At 34.1% G+C, this 20,863-nt stretch overlaps 2 protein-coding genes across 2 annotated transcripts in view; both read right to left on the minus strand.

Moving 5' to 3' along the window:
- Positions 1-919: 919 nt before the first annotated feature.
- Positions 920-2,568, minus strand: LOC127845944 (uncharacterized). The gene is made up of 3 exons (XM_052377123.1): positions 2,483-2,568; positions 1,600-1,772; positions 920-1,302 (listed from the first exon to the last, which is right to left on the minus strand). Exons 1-3 carry the CDS (start codon positions 2,566-2,568, stop codon positions 920-922), a joined length of 642 nt encoding a protein of 213 aa, XP_052233083.1.
- A 5,971-nt stretch (positions 2,569-8,539) lies between these two features.
- LOC127846776 (uncharacterized) overlaps positions 8,540-20,863 on the minus strand; it is a 33,186-nt gene continuing 20,862 nt past the window's right edge. Inside the window, exons 8-12 of the mRNA XM_052378282.1 lie at positions 18,661-18,803; positions 13,893-14,043; positions 12,992-13,180; positions 11,308-11,455; positions 8,540-10,715 (exon numbers count right to left, since the gene is read on the minus strand). Coding sequence (XP_052234242.1) covers positions 10,477-10,715; positions 11,308-11,455; positions 12,992-13,180; positions 13,893-14,043; positions 18,661-18,803 — 870 coding nt within the window. The 3' untranslated portion in view covers positions 8,540-10,476. The remainder of the gene's footprint in view (positions 10,716-11,307; positions 11,456-12,991; positions 13,181-13,892; positions 14,044-18,660; positions 18,804-20,863) is intronic.

Raw genomic sequence — 20,863 nt, forward strand, 5'->3', positions numbered from 1 at the left:
GATGAAAAAATATTAAATTCCTCAGCCGCAAACTATGAAAATATCATACTACATACATCAAAATAAAATATAACATTAAAATAGCTAGTAGGGAAATACAGCAAAACATAAAATAATTAAATTCCTAAGAATATGAAATAATCATATTATATGCGAAACATCAAAATGCGACATAACATCGAATATCTTGTCTGATAGTACGTACAACAAAATATCAAATATCTTGTATGATAGTAACGTACAACAAAACCACGTACAACAAAATAAAAAATTATAACATTCCTTCACCACAAAAGATAGTAACGTACGACAAAACCACATACAACAAAACCAAAGATTATTAAATTCCTCCACCACAAAATATGAGAAATTCATATTATATACAAATCATCAAAATGCGACATAACGTCAATATATTTCGTATGATAGGAACGTACAACAAAACCAACATTTATTAATTTCCTCCACCGCAAAATAAGAAAAGTTCATATTATAGACAAAACATCAAAATTCGTCATAACATCAAATATATTGCAAGATAGTAACATGAAGCATAATAGTATTGAAGAATTAAGTCGAAATATGATAATGCAAGGCAATAACCATAACCGATGTTGTTGTTTTTTACACTGTCTTATGAAGGAGTTGTTGCCAACCGAATACCGAACAATAATCAACCAACATACCCCTTTAAATAAAGAGAACTGCAGATTTAACAATATATTTCATTAATAGAGTGTGTTTGCTTGGGATAGGCACGATATGAGGAAGAAAAAAAAGAGCGTTGTCGATTTGAATTATTACTTTTATTTTCATGTAATCATTAGTATGTCTACGGTAGATATCATTAGTCGGTTACACTTTTTATTGCAGCGATACTAAAACGCCACTGAATGACGACTGCGAATTTCCCTAGATATTATTTTTTTACCGTATCAATGTTTTTCACGGCAGCTGAATCTCCAGCAAACATCTGTACGACCACCGTTTGACTGCCTTGATCGTGTCTCCCACCGTCACCATGGCAGTACATGCGCGTGACGATGTTTCCGTTATGAACCATGGCAGCAAGAACCTCCCCATTTGTTGCACACATAGTGCTAGATGATAACACGTAAAAGCCGGATTCTGGAGCAATGAAGGCACCGTTGTTTGGATGGTACCCGCCTCCTTCATTCGTAACGACCTTTTCAAAGACTATGTTCTGATTATTTGCAACATGCTCCTGTTGAGTGTCTCTCATTGCAGAAAATGCCACAGTCCCCCCTTCTGCAACAAATCGTCTGTGTTTTGATTGAAGTTCTGAAACAAAACATCAATATGTTTAGACATTCGTTGTCGAATTTTCTAAAGGATTCTATTTAATCAACATTCTCTTTTATTATTTGTTATTTCATTTATATTAAGAAACCTGAACAAATTTAAACAAAAGCCATGTACATTTATCCAGAAAATATTTATTTAAACTTATATTGAGACGAACAGTTGTAATTCTTTTTTGAAATTTAATTATATGTGTAAAATTGAAAAACAAACAAAACGTACCAGCAGTTGACCGATCAGCATTTTCATATGCAGCAGTTTAACCAGCATCTTTACCACTCCGGTTGTGTGATACTGTATAGTTGTTCTCGAGCGTGGCGATTTTTCTGTGAGGCAGAGTCTTGCTGTATCCATGTGTTGTGGCGGTTGCGTCAGGCAGAATCTTGTCGGTTTTAAGCGCGATTTCGTTTGCATAAAGTTTCTTTATAGTATCAAGCGCATCTTGTCGTCTGTGACATAATGCAATTTTTCGTTCAAGCGAAGCGACTCTTTTGTTGGACAATGTCTTGTGTTTTTCTAAGTCGGCGATTCTTTTTTGTGACAACTTATTTTGCGTTTCAAAAACAGCTTTTTTTTTCTTCGAGCACTGAAAGCCTGACAAGCAGTGACTGAAAACCCCCATCTGTTACGGCTTCAACGTGTATAAAAACAAATAAAAAACAACATGCCGAAATTGACATAATGGTCTTCATTTTGGAAATTAACGCGTTTTTAAAGAATGCCAACGTTTCACCTCTAGTACATTTCAGGCAGATAGCATATTTGTTTTGACACGATTTTAACAAGAAAATGTGTGTCCATAGTTATTCACTAGTTTCTGTATCGTTATGCATTTAACCACTTCGATAGCGTATCTAGGATCATAATTTAGTGTAGCAGTTTGATGAGTCCAATATACATGTTTAACGCTTTCTTTCAATTTCTGATGCCATGTTGCCAGATGATAGGATCTAAAACTACTTTTCTGGATATGGTACGTGGCTTATGGCTTGGTCAATTGTACAAGCAACACGTATACCCGTACATAAGCAACAGAGCGTAGTGCATAGTCACTATTTCAATGCGTTTACTAGCAATTTTAAACGGCGTTCATGTTCTCAGCGACTAACTTTCGCAGCCACCACATAGGGAGGCAATAATGGAACTACCTGGGCATTACTGAATGTGACCAGTGGTATCTATGCCTGCTCTATTGCGATCCCTAGAATCAATCGGTGACATTGTCTTTCTAACAAAAGCAACCATTTCGAGTACCTTTATGGGGTATCCTTTTGCAGGATTATTGTTTCGCCTTAGTAAAATTGAAAGCGATAAAATGAAGATGTAAAGAGAAGCTGACAACACGGTGACCTGGATACCGTGCGAGATGGAATGTTAATTAACAGGGTGCAGGATCACGTGACTTTTTAGGGTTCACATTTAAACGTTAATGGATGTAAACACAACGGTAAGTGACTTTGTAATACAATTTTTCTTAAGAATATCAACAAGTGCATAAAAGACAGATTTTATGCTTCTTATGGCAATGTGAAATACATCAGAATTACTTTATTTAATAACACTGTGTTCTTGTTCAAAAATTCATTGTGTACTGCACGATTATGCTTCATGCAACGTGGAATTTTGTCACAGATTTCAGACGTGTTCAATGATTTATTCGTATACTTTACGATATCGGCACACACTGCAAGAAAAACTGCTTTTTATGTTCTTAAGATTTTTGCATTTCAATAACTTGAGAAAATAAAGTTCTTAACGTTGTGTTTACATTCTGTCCAGCCCGTGTGTAAACCCCTGAAAACGCTGGTGCTGAAAATATGAAAAATAAAGGGTCATACATAAACTGTATTGATTTCGTGCGGTGAGTGTGAAACAGTTGTATCCACTAAGCTTTCATGATAGAGATACAATAGTGTCACGCTGAGAACTCGTTAACATTGTGCAAAAAGCAAAGATGTATTCATATTGTTTTCAAATTAGCCCATGCAGGATGAGAATTTTGTTCTGCGCGTGTAGATTGCACGTTTTCTATTTCGCTCAGTTTTGATATTTTTCACAAATACGAAAAATCCATATATTTATTAGGGTCTACTAGCGGGATTTTTGTTCAGTATTTCAAACGACAATTAAAAACCTAGGTTAGGCAGCTACGACGAAAAATGTACGGAAACTATTGATACAATAAATCCTAAGCGGTGTATAACATGCTGCATGTATGGATGCAAACAAATATGACATGAGAAGTCGTTTATATTGAGCTTATGTAGAACTAAATTAGAAAAAAGTTTTCATAGAAAGTTACTAGTCTGATTTTTTGCGTTACGATGTAGATGCAATACACATAAAAGCGATCTTATCTCAGTCGATGTTCCAGTTTTAGGACTTTCTTGATATTCAACGAACATCAAGAAAGTCTTGAAACTGGAACATCGACTGAGATAAGAAATATTGAAAAAAAATCGCGCTAGTAGGCCCGAATAAATAAATTCATGCAAACATTCTATTGTTTCTGTTTGAGATCTACCTTTTAAGCTTACTACTTATTACATTTACTATTACTATTACTGCAACTTCAACTACCAATGTCACTGAATAAAAGTTATTTATAAACTTGCAATAGTCTTTCTTTCATTATCTGACATATATTTATATATATATATAAAATGTCGAGGACCCCTTTCAAGTATCTCCTATGCTATTAACATCACAAAGACAATCCTGTAGAACCAGGTCGATATTTCTTTTGTACAACATTCTATTACTTCGAGTGCATATTGAAATCCTTTCTGTTCGATAGATATATGCTTTTAAGAGAATAGCGGACCATTTTCAATGCATTGAGTGAAAACTGGGATAAAACAACGTGTGTTATGTGCCTAGCAAGATTAGCATATGCAGTTCAAAAACATCACAAAAACATCACAAAAACATTAGAATGAAAAATGTCAGGCGTTTTGATGGGGGTAATCATTAATGAATCATTAATGAATGTCGTACATCACATTGAACCCTCAAACAATAGAAAACATATGCACTATAGTAGTGAGTGACACTTTCGTAAATACGCAATCATAGTGGATGAATTGTATGTTATTTTATATGAAACCCGTGTGAATTATTTAGCCTGGCCTTTAATGAAAGATGCTCTAAACATAGTGCGTTAAAATACACGAATGCTATTTAGCACTTACAAATAATAAAGAAAGTCTTAAAATTACTAATAGGAAAACCGTAGTCAAGGAATGCGTGCACTTTTGTCAAGCTCTTAAAAAGACAGGTCACTAAAAGCTATTTTCCTGTGACGGAAGACCCTCAGAATACAAACTTTTGGGAAAAACAACACTGACATTTCTTCTTCGCAATGTCACGTAAACGTTTGTTTTCAAGAAGAAGAAGAACGATTATCTAATAAGGTATAATTAGTTATGGTTTTAAGTATTTTACATTAAAATCGCTTTAGGCATGGAGTACTTTGCTGTATGATGATACCCATTAATGTATTTAAAATTTAATGAAATTAGTAATCATGATATGATGAAGTACGTAACGATGCATTTTCTGTAAAGATCGTAAAACTATCTCGTCCAGCTATTTATGGAACGCCTTCAGTGTCTTATAATATCAAAATTTGTGATATTACGTCATTCTGACTGTGCATGAATGCATGTAAGAATTATATATATGCATAATCACAATATATAAATACATAATTTGAAGATATACAAATAAAGCATTAATATATACAGATATAATGTTTTTATATATAGATAAAATGTAAAACTATAAAGATACGAATGTATTATACACAGATATTCTTTCATTGTATAAAGGCATTATTTCTTTATATGAAGGCAAAAGATCTTTATATGAACATAAATCGTTATATAATAATAATAACGGATATGTTTTCATTATAATATATAGGCAAAACTTGTTTATATAAACGCAAAAGACCTTTATATAAACATAAATCGTAATTATATAAACACATCGTCTTTATATGTAGATAAAATTTGAAACATACGTTAAAAATCTGAAATAAATTGATGTAAATATGTAATCTTAACACGTAAAGATAAATTGTATAGTACTTTAAGATTTTAATGGTTTGTATGATCCTAAATAGTTGTTTTATAAAGATAATTACGTTATTACATAAATCCATACTACGTTTAGATGCTGATGAACATCCAAATTAATTACAATAATACAAAATGTCGTAAACAATATATATAATGTTAATGAATAAAGATAACATTAAATATATGAAGCTTTTATTACACACGGGAAATTGTTTTCACAACAATGGATAAGGATTTGATACTTGAGCGACTTAAAGCAAATATATTAGGCTTGTAAAGTTCACTCTTCCGTAGTATTATAATGATGAAAGAACTTTTTATAATGATGAGTGACCAATGCATGAATAACGAACATCTTCGTATATAAATGTCTAAACTTCATATTTAAATACATAAATCTTCATATCAATACATAATATCTATGTATCTCGATATAATACATATATATAATACATTTTTATCTGTATCTCTCAATATTTTATGTACATATATGGATATTTTATATTTATTACATAACGATTTATGTTCTTATAAAGATGGTTTGCCTTCATATAAAGAAGAAATGTCTTTATATAATGGAATATTATATGAGTATAATACATTCGTATCTGTTTATTTTTACATTTTATCTATATATAAGAAAATTATATCTGTATATATTAATGCTTTATCTGTATGTATTCAATTATGTATTTATATATTGTGATTATGCATATATATAATGGTTAAAGGCATTCATGCACAGTCAGATTAACGTAATATCACAAGTTATATTATTCATGTATTTGTATGGTTGTCTATCATAGGCCCTAAGTACTATCCCTACCACATATAGAGCGCAAAGCGCGACACGTATTATTGATTGTAACAATGAGTTGCGATGAAGGAAGCAGCCGCTTATCAAGGAGAAGCTGTGTCCCAGCAACCCGTTTCCCTAGAGTAAAGCACTCCTCGGATTTTTTTTTTAGAACCACATATAGAGCGCGAAGCGCGACACGTATTACTATCCAGGTGGTATGGGCCCTTTAGCATTATCCGGCTATTACGTCCATAGTTATCTTCCATAGAAATTGAGAAATTTTGAAATCCTTGTTTGAAGTCCAAAATTTTCATCCGATTGTTCCCAAACTTGCACAGGTTTTTTATCAATGTGGACCCAACCCAAACTCTAGATGAGCAATATCGGACCATAAGTCCAGAATTATGTCTCTTTGAATTTAAAAATAAAAGTGAAAAACTGCTTGGTTAGGTGATTATGTCAACATTTTTCACCAGATTCTTTCCAAACTTACAGTGTCTTCATATCAATGAGCAATTTTACCTCATTTTAAATGAGAAACATCGGGACAATAAGTCCAGAATTTTTTTCTATTAAATTTGACCAAATAAACAATTTACACTTGTTTAAAAGATTTCACAACTTTCGTCTGAATCTTTCCAAACTTGTTAAGTGTTTTTATATCAGTATTACTCGAACCCTATTGAAAATGATGAATATCGGAGCAATAATCTATTATGATCTTTTACTGAATTTCAAAGTATTGTGAAATGCAGCTTCTTTATGCAATTTACAGTTTTCATTCATTTTTTTTTCAAACTTTTACAGTGTTTTCATATCAATGAGTACTCAACCCCTATCGTAAATGAGCAACGTAAGAACAAGTTCAGAATCATCTCCCCTTGAAGTTGAGAAAAATATGAAATTACGCTTACAAGATGAAGCAGATTTTTTAAAACCTACACAGTTCTGTTCCTTTATGAAAACTGCACACGGATGCCAGTAAAAAAAGGAAACCAATGTAAATAAAATGAACTATGAAATATTTGGGGGTTGCAACACAAATTCATAGATAATGGTTATTTGGGGGTTATAACACAACATCATAAATAATGGTTATTTGGGGGTTATAACACAAAATTATAGATAATGGTTATACCAGTATCTTTTTCTATTTTGTTTAAAATAATCGGCCAATATATTAATATTTACAGTAGAAAAAAAATCGTTCCATGTAACTTTATTGAGTGCCTTTTACACCGAAATTCCCGACGCCCTTTGCTGCTTTGCATCAATACTTATCTTGTAAACTTTTCAAACAGAAATTACAGAGCCACATCAGTGCGCATGCTATTTTTGATAATTAATTCGTTTGTTGGATATTGTTTTCTGTTTTCAACACATATTAGGTCATATCGCGGAGTTTTAGTTAACCGTACCATGTGTTCATGGGCGAACTCACGTATTCGAGTGCTCTAACGACTATGTGCTCATACCTACTTTCGGGAATCATCATAAAAGTATTGTCGTACTTAACGAACAAACATGCCTAAGCTTATCGAATTAGAGAAAAAACAATAATCAATAGATAAAAAATTATATGTTCATACACATGGGCATGTGAAATCACATCCGTACACAATTATCATTAACTTAGGAAAGGAAACAACGAAATATAAAGTTTGGTATGATATACTTGTGAAATTTAAGAGCATGGTGTAATTAAAGAGCATGTCAAGTTTTGAATATATCTGCTGAAACGTAATGTTATAATCCACAAATGTTTTACTGTAACAGAACGTGTTTTAAGATAAGTGGTACAGAAAATACACGTCGAATATTTTTGTTTCTTGTTATATTTGATCAAGAATGTAACCCGCCTCCCAGATTCGCTGAATGGGTCAAGTTTCCCACGGGTACTACTTCCCCGTACCCCGAAATGTTTTTTCGTACCCAAATTTATTTTCCTACCCAAATTTATTTTCCTACCCATTTTTTTCCTACCCAATTTTTTTTTCGTAACCAAATTTGTGTTCGTACCCAATTTTTTTTGGCATAATTTTTGTACCCACAATTTTCGTACACATTTTTTTTTACCCAAAATGTTCGTATCCACTTACAAAATTGTGGTGATGTAGATTAAATTGATGCTTTTATATCCATCCTTTTCAAAAGCATCGTCAAACATGTACTGTCAGTACTTTGATTAATATATATGCAACCCCATGCACACATAAAAGTGCATCAATTAATCATATGGAAGAAAGAAAAACACATTGCAAATATCAATAATTCAATTTATAGCGAACATAAGAAGCCCATTGCACAATAATAATAAAGCAACTTGGTGGTGGTATTATTTTATAAAGAGTTCCATATATAATGATTCACAATAGGATATAAATATAACAAAAATTATAATTACAGTAACAATATTAATAAAAAAACAAATAATTTGTAAGATTTTGATATTTTTTGTTTTCATAACACACGCGAGACAAAGAAAGTAAGTTCATGCAACGGATTTCAGCCATCGCTTAAAAGTACAGCGATTAACACTCGTAACAATACAAACAAACATGAAAACAATAGCAAAACGTGTGATTTCATGAATAAGTGAATATTTAAAATGCAATATTAGATTGTGTTTTAATATTTAACGAATGTCTCAATTCATCATACAAGAATGTAAACACTTAAATATAATCATGATATTTTTTTATATCACAAGCATATTTAAATAGTATCAGTAAATCTAAAAAGTGTTTGCTACTACAACATACAATACAGCTGGTTTATCAGATCTCGATCGCTATTATGTAAGTTATAAATACGATCGGTTTATCTTTCATCGCATATTGTTGGGGATTTTTTTACATTCACAAAAGGTGGATATTATGTAGTGTACACAGCATGAATATAAAACATATTTATCAAAAATTTTACATACGTTTTTGATCTGGCATTAAACAATGTATTCAGTGTACAGCTATAACATATTTATTCACTGCTTCACATAAGACTTCGGTTGATATTCAACAATATACTCAGCATAATGATAAAACATATTAATTATTTGCTTAACATAAGTTCAGGTTTTTAAGTAGAAACTTCCTGTAAGCGATGAGCGGTAATACAGTTGTGCATATATCATTTAAAACGCCTTACGAATTCAATAGTATTGCGTAAACCAACTTGAATTGCGATAATGAAAGGTAGAATAGAAAAGCAAAGCGACACTTTGTCGTTGAATAATGACACGAACTCAATAACCAACAAGTCGGTACCAGACAAAATCATTATATAAACCGTAACGCACTGTAAACATGACGGGTGTAGAAGATATGGAGTTATTTCCCGGGTTTTCAATTACGCGAGCCGTGCTCTGTGTAAATGGGTTTTAATGCATTGCGTAAATTGTCGTCCCAGATTAGCATGTGCAGTCCGCACATGCTAATCAAGGACGACACTTTCGGCCTAAACTGGATTTTCGCATCAAGAGACTTTATGTAACCGAAAAATACCATGAAAGCGGGAAGTGTCGTCCCTGATTAGCCTATGCGGACTGCACATGCTAATCTGGGACGACACTTTACGAACATTCATTTAACCCCCTTTTCACAGACCACGGCCAATGTCTTTTCATTCATTTGAAATAAAAACTCCAAACAACTCACGGCGTTGAAGACCTGTTGTAAATCTATTAGATAAGTAGTTGTACACTTACACTCTAATGCTGAAATTCAATCAAATGTACGCAAAAAGTTTGCACAAATCTATCTACATTCTAAGGTCGTCGGTAACTTTTGACGTAGGTCAAAAACAGCGATTGATGAATGCATGCGCGGAAATGGATGAATCCCTAAGAAAATTAGTGAAATTGATGTATTTGTCTCTAGCGTTAACCCATTTATGCCTAGTGGACTCTCCCATCTTTCTAGATTGGATCAATTTATTTCCAAAATTAGGGATGTCTAGTATATTTATTTCTATATTTAGAATATTACTTACTGAAAATTCCTTTAAGCAAACAGCGCAGATTTTTATATATAATAATGTTGTTTATTCAATCTTGTTGATCCAATAAGTGCTTAGCTTTGACTAGAACTACTATTTAAGAAAATATACTAAATGCGACAATTTCTTATTAAACAAAATCGAACACCAACAGGCAAACCTATTTTGGCTACGCTATATGAAATAATTTAAGTGCGGCTGTTGCCTACGGATGTATGTTTCATTGGTGTTATAAATCGATATCGTATGCGCTCCGAGATGTGTATATTTATAAATTTATAACAATAATTGCGTAATCAAACACAAAACAACTGCAGCAGGCATTGCAGTCCTTGTCGCAACATTTGTTCTACAAATGTCATATGGCGCGGTCACATCGTCCGAGTAGGCCCAGTTGCCACAGCGCGGAAAGCCCGGGGGAACGAGCGGCATTTTCCTCGGCTCCCCGACTTGTAGAACCATCGACATCCCCAGATGCATGTGGAAATCAATGTGGCAATGGAAAAGCCAAAAACCTAGAACCATACAGATGTTTACAATATTATATGTATGGTTACTAAAAATAAATTGGATTCAAAGTAAATTACATATTATTGAAATTGGAAACAAGTGACATAAGTGCGTATTCGAATATCGAGTCGTAATTGTGATTTACGAAAAATGTAATATGAATGTTTTAAACATTCACAAAGATATGTTGAATAGTGTTCGAAGCGAAACTCAGACTTACAATTTTGTCACATAAAAACATGTTTTATTTCAAGTTTAAAAATAATTTAAGAACTTTTAGCGCTTAAACTAATTAAGATAGCATTTACTTGTGAAATGATGTCTTGGACTAGTTATGGACCAGAAACATTTATATAATAACACTTCATATAAGCATTTAAATGATTGTTTTTGGGAAGTTAAAAATACAAGCATTACAGCGTATCAATCGAGATTATTGTCTGAAGAAGAAAGCCATGTTAATAATCTAAAAAATACAATGATCTTTTGTCAACGTTCATTGTCAGTTGTTTTGTTTTTGATTATTGTCCGTTATTGTCATATTGATACAACTTGATCAGAGAATATCGCAAACTATCTGCGAACGAGTAAACCAACCTGGATTATTGGCCTTGAAACGGACAATAGTGTATCCTCCATCGGGTACGATAACAGTGTCCTTCCGTACCGGAAACTCGACGTTCCTGCGCAGTTTTCCTTGTGAGTCCAACCGCTCAATTTCAGATCTATCAACGGTGTCATTTACCTATAAAACAATGATAAAATTTATTATAAACACGTACACGAATAGATTAAAATATAAACACTAATTTCAAGCATGTGATCTTCAATTAATAACAATGTTGTTACAAAGGAGAAATGGTATAATGATAATAATAAGCTTATGTATACGGCAATCCGACGTATTGACAAAAGTTAATTGCATAAATATGTAAAGTTCTATAATATTAGCATTTTGCAATCACTTAATCTTTAATAATTATCAAATCACAAGTTCGGTCTGATTTTAAGCAATCTACATACACAATTTAAGCGCAATACGGTCAATTAATCTCAAGTAATGAGTTAAACCAGTTTATATACTTTTAATTACTCTCACCTTGACCCGACTTAAGCTAATTAAAATCACATTCTTGAAATAAAGACTGTCTTTCTTTATACAAAGTTTCATCAAGTTTTACGAATGAAAACTAACGCTTTTGACAAACACATGTTTGTCGCCGCACGCTCGCCAGCCAGTCCGCCATACCAGCTATATTCACCGGTATACACTTCGTTAAAACCGTGGCTAACAACGGAATACATCTGTATTCTTGTACACATTATTAAACATTTTTCAATAAATGTCAACATCATTTTCGTATTAACCTTTAACGGCGAATACCTCTTAATAAAGAGAATCATCGTAGAAATGAGTATTCAACTGGTTAGCATTTAATGAAGCGCAAACGTGACAAGATGATCGATAACGTAAATCTAAATACCCATAATATAGCTCATTGGGTCATTGTCGACCTGAAATGGCTCGAAGGCTACCGGGGGTGACTAGAAGCCGATTCTTGTCACCCTTGGGTGACTTCAGGCCGATTCATGTCGACAATGACCCGATGCGCCATAATATACATAGCATACACGGCGTGTTATTACTATAGTGTATCGATAGTACGCAAATAACATCATGTCGATCACAACGATTACGCCAATTACGATTACCTGTCAGTAGACTTTAGTTGTTATCTTTGGACAAGTAAACAATATAAAGTGGTTAATTTATGTATTTTCAAATAGATATAGTAGGCGTAAAAGTAATCGCAACATTGGTGGAGATTATATTTATACTTCATTTGTTTTACTATGTAATTGTGTAACATTTGAATTGTACGTTCTTTGCGACTCTGATTCACTTAATCATTCTATTAAAGCGTTTGATAACGCTGTACCAATTTTTTTAACACCGTCATTGCTATTCGTGCAGCGAAAACAAAACACAAATTGTTATTTCCCTCTATGACCGCACGTAACATTCAGACTAAAACACATCATGAAACGGCATGCGCACAATTGAGTTCAATTCGATATTTTAGGTGGTATATATCCACATTTATTTATACGGCTGAATTGAAATTGCAATAATCAATATATGTTGAAAAAAGTGCAATATGTGTACATTCCTTAAATTTATAATCGGGCTCATTTGCCCATGGCGTTAGATGTTCCCTATGCACGAATTATTGCAAGAAGTGAAATGAGACAGTAATGCCGTTACTATTAATAACATTACCCTTTCCATGCCAAGAACGTAAAAGCTGTGCCCGTGGAGATGCATAGGATGGTTGCCCATGCCATGCTTGCCATCAGCAATGAGGACCAGTTCCACGACGTCATTCAGGTCAACTTTCAAGCGATGGACGCACTCGCAGAATTCCGTACTGCAATCGCGGTCAACAGAAGTCTCATTGCAGAAGGTGCCCTGAAAAGGATCTTATGTGTGTGTACATGTGTGCGTGAGCATGAATACGTTAAAATATCTTCTAGTCTCTAGTTTACTACTAATGAGGTTCTAATATTACCAGCTATAGGGTTTCTTTAAGACACTGTACAAGATTGTAAAACTAAGGTTGTTTCCGTGAATTTAAAGCAGTGCCATTTTCTTTTAACCCTTTGCATGCTGGGAAATTTGTCGTCTGCTAAAATGTCGTCTGCTGAATTTCTAAAATTAGCATTTTCTTCGAATTTTTTTCAAAGAATACTATCAGAATAGCAAACAGTTTGGATCCAGATGAGACGTCACGTTCTGTGGCGTCTCATCTGGATCCAAACTGTTTGCAAAGGCCTTTAAAATTCAGCTCCAGCGCTTTAAGGGTTAAGTACTACTTAATCATGTTGATTTACTGATTTTTTATAATGACGAAGTACATGTCTTTTGTATTTGTAGGGGAAGTTATTTTTGTTTACAGAATATATTTTCAAAAAAAAAAGTATTTTTCAAGAAAACATGGGCTTTCTGAAATATTTTATTTTGCTTAAGGTTGAGTTTATGCATCTGTGAAAATGAAACCATTAATATGTGAAAATTAGCATTGTTATTTTGTTTTTCTCTGCTTTGAGTAAATATGCGACCAACACTATCACCGAGAACTGAAAATCTACCAAACAAAGAATGATTAATGTCTCAGGTCTACCTCTTTTAGCTGTTCATACTGAGAAAGCAACGGGGCCGGCGGCGTGGTGTATGTGATACGGTTCATTTGCAGCGACAGCAGATGACTGACGTGAAGTCCTTGGATCATTTCATAAAGCCGGGAAAGCGGGTAGTATTCGCGGTCGAGGAACCTGACAAAAGGTCGAACAATATGAGTCGCGTTCTGAGAAAACTGGGCATAATGCATGTGCGTAAAGTGTCGTCCCAGATTATCCTGTGCAGTCCACACAGGCTAATCAGGGACAACACTTTCCGCTTTTATGACATTTTTTCGTTTAAATGATGTCTCTATTTAGCAAAAATCCAATTAAGGCGGAAAGTGTCGTCCCTGATTAGCCTGTGCAGACTGCACAGGCTAATCTGGGACGACACTTTACGCACATGCATTATGCCCAACTTTCTCAGAACACGACTCATATATATGAGCCTCGCGATATGAAAAAGGGTTTTAATGCATGAGCTTAAAGTGTCGTCCAAGAGTAACCTGTGTAGCCTGCACTGGCTTATCAGGGTCGACACTTTCTGCTTAAATGAATTTTTAAAGGACGTCTCTTCTTAGCGCAAATCAAGTTTATACGGAAAGGCTCGTCCCTGATAAGCTAGTTCGCCATGTAAATGGTGTTCTGGGACGACACTTCACGCACATGCATTAAGCCCCGTTTTTGCCAGAGCGAGGTTCATATGAAAACGGTAATAGTACAGTCGAAGGAGTGAAGTTAATTTTAGACATATGCATATACTTGGCTGTTATTATGAGATAATCCTGGGGTCCGTCTTATCAAAGATCGTACGACAATGTTAACTTACGATTGAATTTTGTAATTTAAAAATATAAGTGATTATGATCTGTATGTTTCAAATATAAAGCATATCTAACAGCTACTTCTGGAAATAAATGGAAATGTTCAACAAAAGTAATTATAAAAGTGACGGTTACATATTTATGGCGCTTCGAAAATTGCATCGTAAGGTGAGAATGTCGTACGAAGTTTGATAAGACGGGGTGGGAACTTTAAGTGGTGTGTGTGAATCGGTCACAGAGAATCAGAATAAAGCATAAAGATTATAACACTTTGAGTAGCACACGACACCAAGACGCGAGTTTACAAAGAACGTGGCTCATAAAAATCGGTGGATTTCATTTTCGACTTATTTCGTTGGATTGGCTGTTTGACATGAATACGACACATGAGCATCATACCAATCCACCAGGGACGTATTGCGAAATATTAATATTCAGAAGTCGATTGTTGCTTTGGTGTAACAAACTCACATTGTATATGATTCATAACTCGTAAATGTCGTAGCTTTGTCAATAGAATAATGGGACATGTTCATTTTACGGATTTAATCAATCAAGAAGCACAGTCCATGTTGAGTGCACTATGCCATTGTCCGATTTCTTCTTTGAAGACATTACGTTTTTGATCTAATGTGATAAAGCGAACTCTATACAGTATGGAAATAGATGTACACCCATTATTTGTGAAATCTATGCTTGATGCTTCCTTTAATGAAGTTGTCGATAATCTGCGTTTCGTATTAAATTTCGAAAAGCAATTTTAATTCCTATTACCATGGAATGTAGTGATGATAACTTTCTTAAATAGTAAAAACGTGGTTTTGTCTTTGAATATTAGCACTGGCTTTGTAGAATAACATCACAATGTGGTATTTACTTCAATGGTTTTATTTTAAGTTATATTTCTGAAAACGTTCACAATTATTCATAACTGAAACAAATATTTCGCATTAAAACAAAATGAAAGCTTCAATCAATTTGATTTATTATGATTTAGTGTCATTTGGACCTTAAACGTATGACCAACCAAATCATTATGGCGGCCAGCGCACCTCGCACGATCTAGATTTACCTGGAAAAAGTGATAGTCCAAAAAAAGATATTTAAAAATCGACTCAGATCTAAATGTAAAGACACAGCAAACCAGCGAATAAACGTTGCAAACAAAATGTTAATATGCCATGTCTTTAAATAAGATAATGCATTTGCCGTGTGCAAGTAAAAATATTTACAACAATTACCGATAATAGACACAAAACGTTAGAAAATACTTCATCGTAAAGTGTCTTAAATAATTTTTAAGACTATTTCCTGTTAAACATATTTATTTGAATACAGTCGAAACTGACCTAACGGCCACCTGAATTTACCGGTCACCTGCAGACAACGGTCAGTCTGGAATCCCCCCGACGAAAAATACTCTATATTACACCTGAATTTAACGGCCACCTGTCCATAACGGCCAACGGCAACTATATTCAACCCCGAAATTCATGTTTGAACTGAAATCAACGGTCACGCGTCAGTCGTCTCGAGTCGCGAAAATTAAAAACACTGCACATCATTAGTCCGTCTATTTTGCGGTTAAAGCGTTTGATAGCGGTAATTGCCTTTGATAATATAAAAGCGGCCCGCTGCGAGAAAACAAATAATAAATTGTTGAGAAGGTTTGTTTTCCGGGGATAATTGTGTGGGTTTCTTCAACAGAAAATATGTCAGACATTTTGACACGTTTAAAGTAATAATCGCTAATTAAATGACCGCTAATTAGTACATTGTACTTACAACATTGAGTATCGATTATAAAATAACATTTTCGGATCACTCTTTAAAAGAGCTTTCTAGCGTTCACAACAATTTAAAAAGCAATCGGAATAATAAATTACGGAATAACAATGAGTGGTAAACGTAAGTTACTCACATTAGAGGAGCGAGTCAAGTGTTTGAAAATGTTTGAATCTGGAAAAAGTTCGCGTGTAATAGCAAGTGAGCTCTGTGTTGGACGTACGCAAGTGCAGAGTGTGCTTAAGCGTAAGCGAGAAATTATGGAGGAGTATGAATTGAATGCATATGTGAGTTTGAAGCGTTGTATTTTGTATGACGTTGTTGAATTCAAATGCTTTTTGTGTGATGTTTGCGTACGAATAAATTTTAACAACCTTTTTGCGTCTTTTTCTTTGAATTAGAACGGTACATTATCACCGTACTATCGGTTTATGAAAGCGAATCCGCTTTTTAGACTTGTACGGACGTGACAAGTTTTATTTACTGAATGATCGAGATGCATGAGTAAACAATTATACTAGCGTTGCTAAAGTAATTGCTTTAGTTTAATTACGATATGAAATTAAATCAATCTATAAGATATTATTTTGTATTATTCAATGTAAGTAAATTATGATATTATGCTTAGTTAAAGGCAATGAGCATTTGTTTAACACTGTATGCAAACGACTGGGTGGGGTAACGACGTAGCAATACTACCAACTGACAAACCATCTTATATTTGTGATCCGAATTCAACGGTCACCTGTGGACCACGGTCACTTTGGTCATTTCCCTTGACTGACCGCTGAATTCAGGTTTGACTGTATATCCATTTCAATGTCTTGTTGCTATACCATGCGACCTATGCGTACCACAGACACTAATGCTTCAAAGGCAATCGAAGCTTCCACATCGCTAACCGACAATCAAGGCATGAGATGGGCGGGACTTGTCTTTGGAGAGTGCAATATGTGCCCACGCATACAAATTGGGCGCAATAGGTTGTCTCGGAACCACAGTTCAAGCAAGCTTCGATTGCAATCAGCCGTGCTGACATCAGAGAAACTGTCGTGGGCTTTTATTCACATTTGAACGTTAACGTTTTTATTGTCGATCGGATAGTTTATTTTAATATAAAATAAAAACCGACATCAACGTGCCTATGTTTGCTTTTCGCCATGTATATGAGCATGATGCTTTACAAGACCACATCAGTTTGCAAATGCTAAATAAATACATCTACGTAATACTTAAACGCATACGCATATATGTGGGTGTTATTGTGGCACAATGAATGGGCATTATAAACCATATTGGCTGTGAAGACTTCTGTCAAGTACATATTTTCCCGCCTTTGGGCCAAAGTACTTGTTCAACATTCATTTCCTTAGCAGCATACACCCGATATTGTGTAACCTATGCGCAAGTGTTTAACATATCCGCGATTCAGTGAAAACAGTATCTAAATCGTATAATGGAATCAGACATTGATATTGGATACATTTAGCGTCTAGTAGCGTTTTAAGATGAACTCAAGCAAAACTGGTTAACGTGGTCGAAGGTCGCCTATAATTAGATTTACATAGTTTCAGTTTGATGAATATATTAAAGCCGCGTATAATATCAGTAGGAACAAGTACGTCATGTATTGTTTAATCGCTCGAAAAAGGTTATCTTTTTTAACAAACTAAATCGCATTCATCACAAACCGAAATAGAATGTATAAGTACTGGTTCTTAAGAGTGTGTTGTATTTTTCATTAAACGTTTTTGCCTATGTGTCTTGTCACATATAAATTAAAAAAATAATTATAAAAGTAATGACTGAAAAGTCTAAAATGTGAGGTCAACATCTGAAATCTTATATCCATATTCTTAACATTTATATCACTTTCGTGTATCACAAATGTTTTAATGTATTACTAATCTATTAAGTTATTATCTATATATAATGATTCTTGCTGTGTATAAACATATCAAATCAAGGTTGCGCGCCGACCCCACAAGCATGCACATACTGATAGATTATCAATATTCGGGTTAACAACATATTTTTTTATAAAAAAAATTAACAGCCCGTAACTCGAAACAGCCCTTTAAATTACGTTAAAAAACGTTTCATTAACATACAAATGACAAAACATAGATGTTGTAAATGACACAGGTGAAATTTTACTTGCCTGTAATTTTCAACTCGATTGTAACCCAGTAATATGTAGTACTTCTTCACGTGATGTGCGTTGAATACGTCGTCAGCAGGAAATGATGACGTCATCTGAGCTACACTGACAGTGTCGGGCTTGATAAGATACGGATTTGCATTCTGTAGAAAAAAGCACACACACATTTTACGTTGTTTTGCTTTGATTGTAGTTTTGACTTAAAGGAACTTGTTCGTTGTTGTCATTGTGTTTTTGTCGGTTTGGAGATGCAATAGTTTTATTTTCTTGCAAAACTATGTATTTGGAAATATTTGAAATTATAACAAATGATGAGCAATATGTGATACTGCATCGGGATGCAAACCTTGACCGTCGGGAAAAAAATCTAAGTTATCGATGGAAAGCGTAACAAACGCTTCATGCTTTTCATAACTGATTGCAAACATTATTTTTGAATGCTTTTTTATAATAACTGATTGCAAACATTATTTTTGAATGATTGACAATTTGTTTGAAAATAGTCAACTGTAAACAAAGGGCTAGTTAGTGACGAAGCAACTTCTTCAGCTCAATTCAACTTTGAAATCTAATTATTATGTACTTTGTCGAACGTAACATGCAATTTTAAAGTAAAAGGGGCTTTACCGTGTTTGAAATTGATGACTTTGAACATGACGGGTTGTCTTTCTTATACGCATTGCGGTTATATCTAGTGTTGTTATAAATTTACTTTAAACAGTACTATAACTTGTAACTAAGTTTTAATCAAAGGCCATTTATTGACGTTCTTTGCAAGAAATAAAGCTAGCTAATTTCAATATGACCAGGCCTATCATAATAAAGTAATTACATGTAGTATGATACGTTCGGTTAACGGTGTTGTGTTAAAAAGAGTTGTCTTCCATGCAAGTTCATGTTTAACTTATGGAATTGTATGCTTTTCAAAAAGAAATTGACGATGCAAAGAAGAAAAAAATAGTTAAATTTGCACACCTGGAATACATAAATTATGCGAAATTTAATGACGTTATAATGTTTATTTTTGTGACGTCCTGTTTTTTGTTTTCTAATGTTAAATGAGTTATTTTTTCGTCGATCATTAGAATAAATACCCTTTCGGTTGTAGGAAGAGTAAATAATGGAGGGAGCTAAATCATTAAAGGGTCTAATTAAGGTACGATTATTTGTTCGTACGAGAACATTAAACGATTACATCGGCGGGTTCTTATTTTGGTTGGCTAAATCTCGATTAAACAAACGTGTCTATTAAACACTATCTGAGCCGCGTCATGCGAAAATGGCGTTTACGCCATATACGGCCAACGTAGCCCCAGACCAGCCTGCGCATTCGCATATTCTTGATAAAAGATTCCCTGCCCGGTTATAAAATAACATAACCTTGCTTGACTTTACAGCGGACATGGTATCTCCTGGCGAGATGCGCGATTGTGCAGACTGTGTCTTGTTCTGAGAAAATTGGGCTTAATGCATGTGCGTAAAGTTTCGTCCCAGATTACCCTGTGCAGTCCGCACAGGCTAATCAAGGACGACACTTTCCGCTTTTATGGTATTTTTCGTTTAAAGGAAGTCCCTTCTTATCGAAAATCTTTTTACGCGGAGAGTGTCCTCCCTAATTAGCCTATGCAGACTGCACAGGCTAATATGGGACGACACTTTACGCACATGCATTATGCCCAGTTATTTTATGTAAATCTTAAATGACATACCTTAATGTAAATTTTCATAATCAAGAAACGTTTGATTACTGCAGCAGTTGTAAAAAATATTTTTTTAAAAATCCACAAACAAGTAGTATTTTTTAAAATAAATATTTCGAGGCAATCCTTCATGCATATTTGATTGTAGAATTGTATAAGCAATGTTTTAACAGTAAATGACTTCTATTTGTAATTTAAAGTTAATTGTCTTATTTGTTAATATGTATGTGATCATTATATCTTTGGACGACGAACACGTGATTCTGTATGAGCAAACTATGTGCAATGCTAGTAATGTTTTAAGCATACGTCAGACGCTGACATGGCATTACGCAGTGTAATAATCGTATACGTATCAAAGGCACACAGCGTGCAGATGGAGAGGTCAATGACAAACCGTCTAAAATTTTATAAAATTATGTTGCTGATGATAAACAAGCCAAATTATAGGGCGGACGGACAAGTAAGTGTCTGTATTTCAAAGTTTATGAGGTCCTTCGATC

This window comes from Dreissena polymorpha, chromosome 9 (assembly GCF_020536995.1).
Source record: "Dreissena polymorpha isolate Duluth1 chromosome 9, UMN_Dpol_1.0, whole genome shotgun sequence".
NCBI classification, from domain to species: Eukaryota; Metazoa; Mollusca; class Bivalvia; order Myida; family Dreissenidae; genus Dreissena; species Dreissena polymorpha.

Coding starts and splice junctions, on each gene's coding strand:
- LOC127845944 (XM_052377123.1), bottom strand. CDS start 2,568: ATGGTTGCTTTTGTTAGAAAGACAATGTCACCGATTGATTCTAGGGAT. Junction 1,773..2,482: donor GATACCACTGGTCACATTCA/GTAATGCCCAGG, acceptor ATTATGTCACAG/ACGACAAGATGCGCTTGATA. Junction 1,303..1,599: donor AGTATCACACAACCGGAGTG/GTAAAGATGCTG, acceptor GTTTTGTTTCAG/AACTTCAATCAAAACACAGA.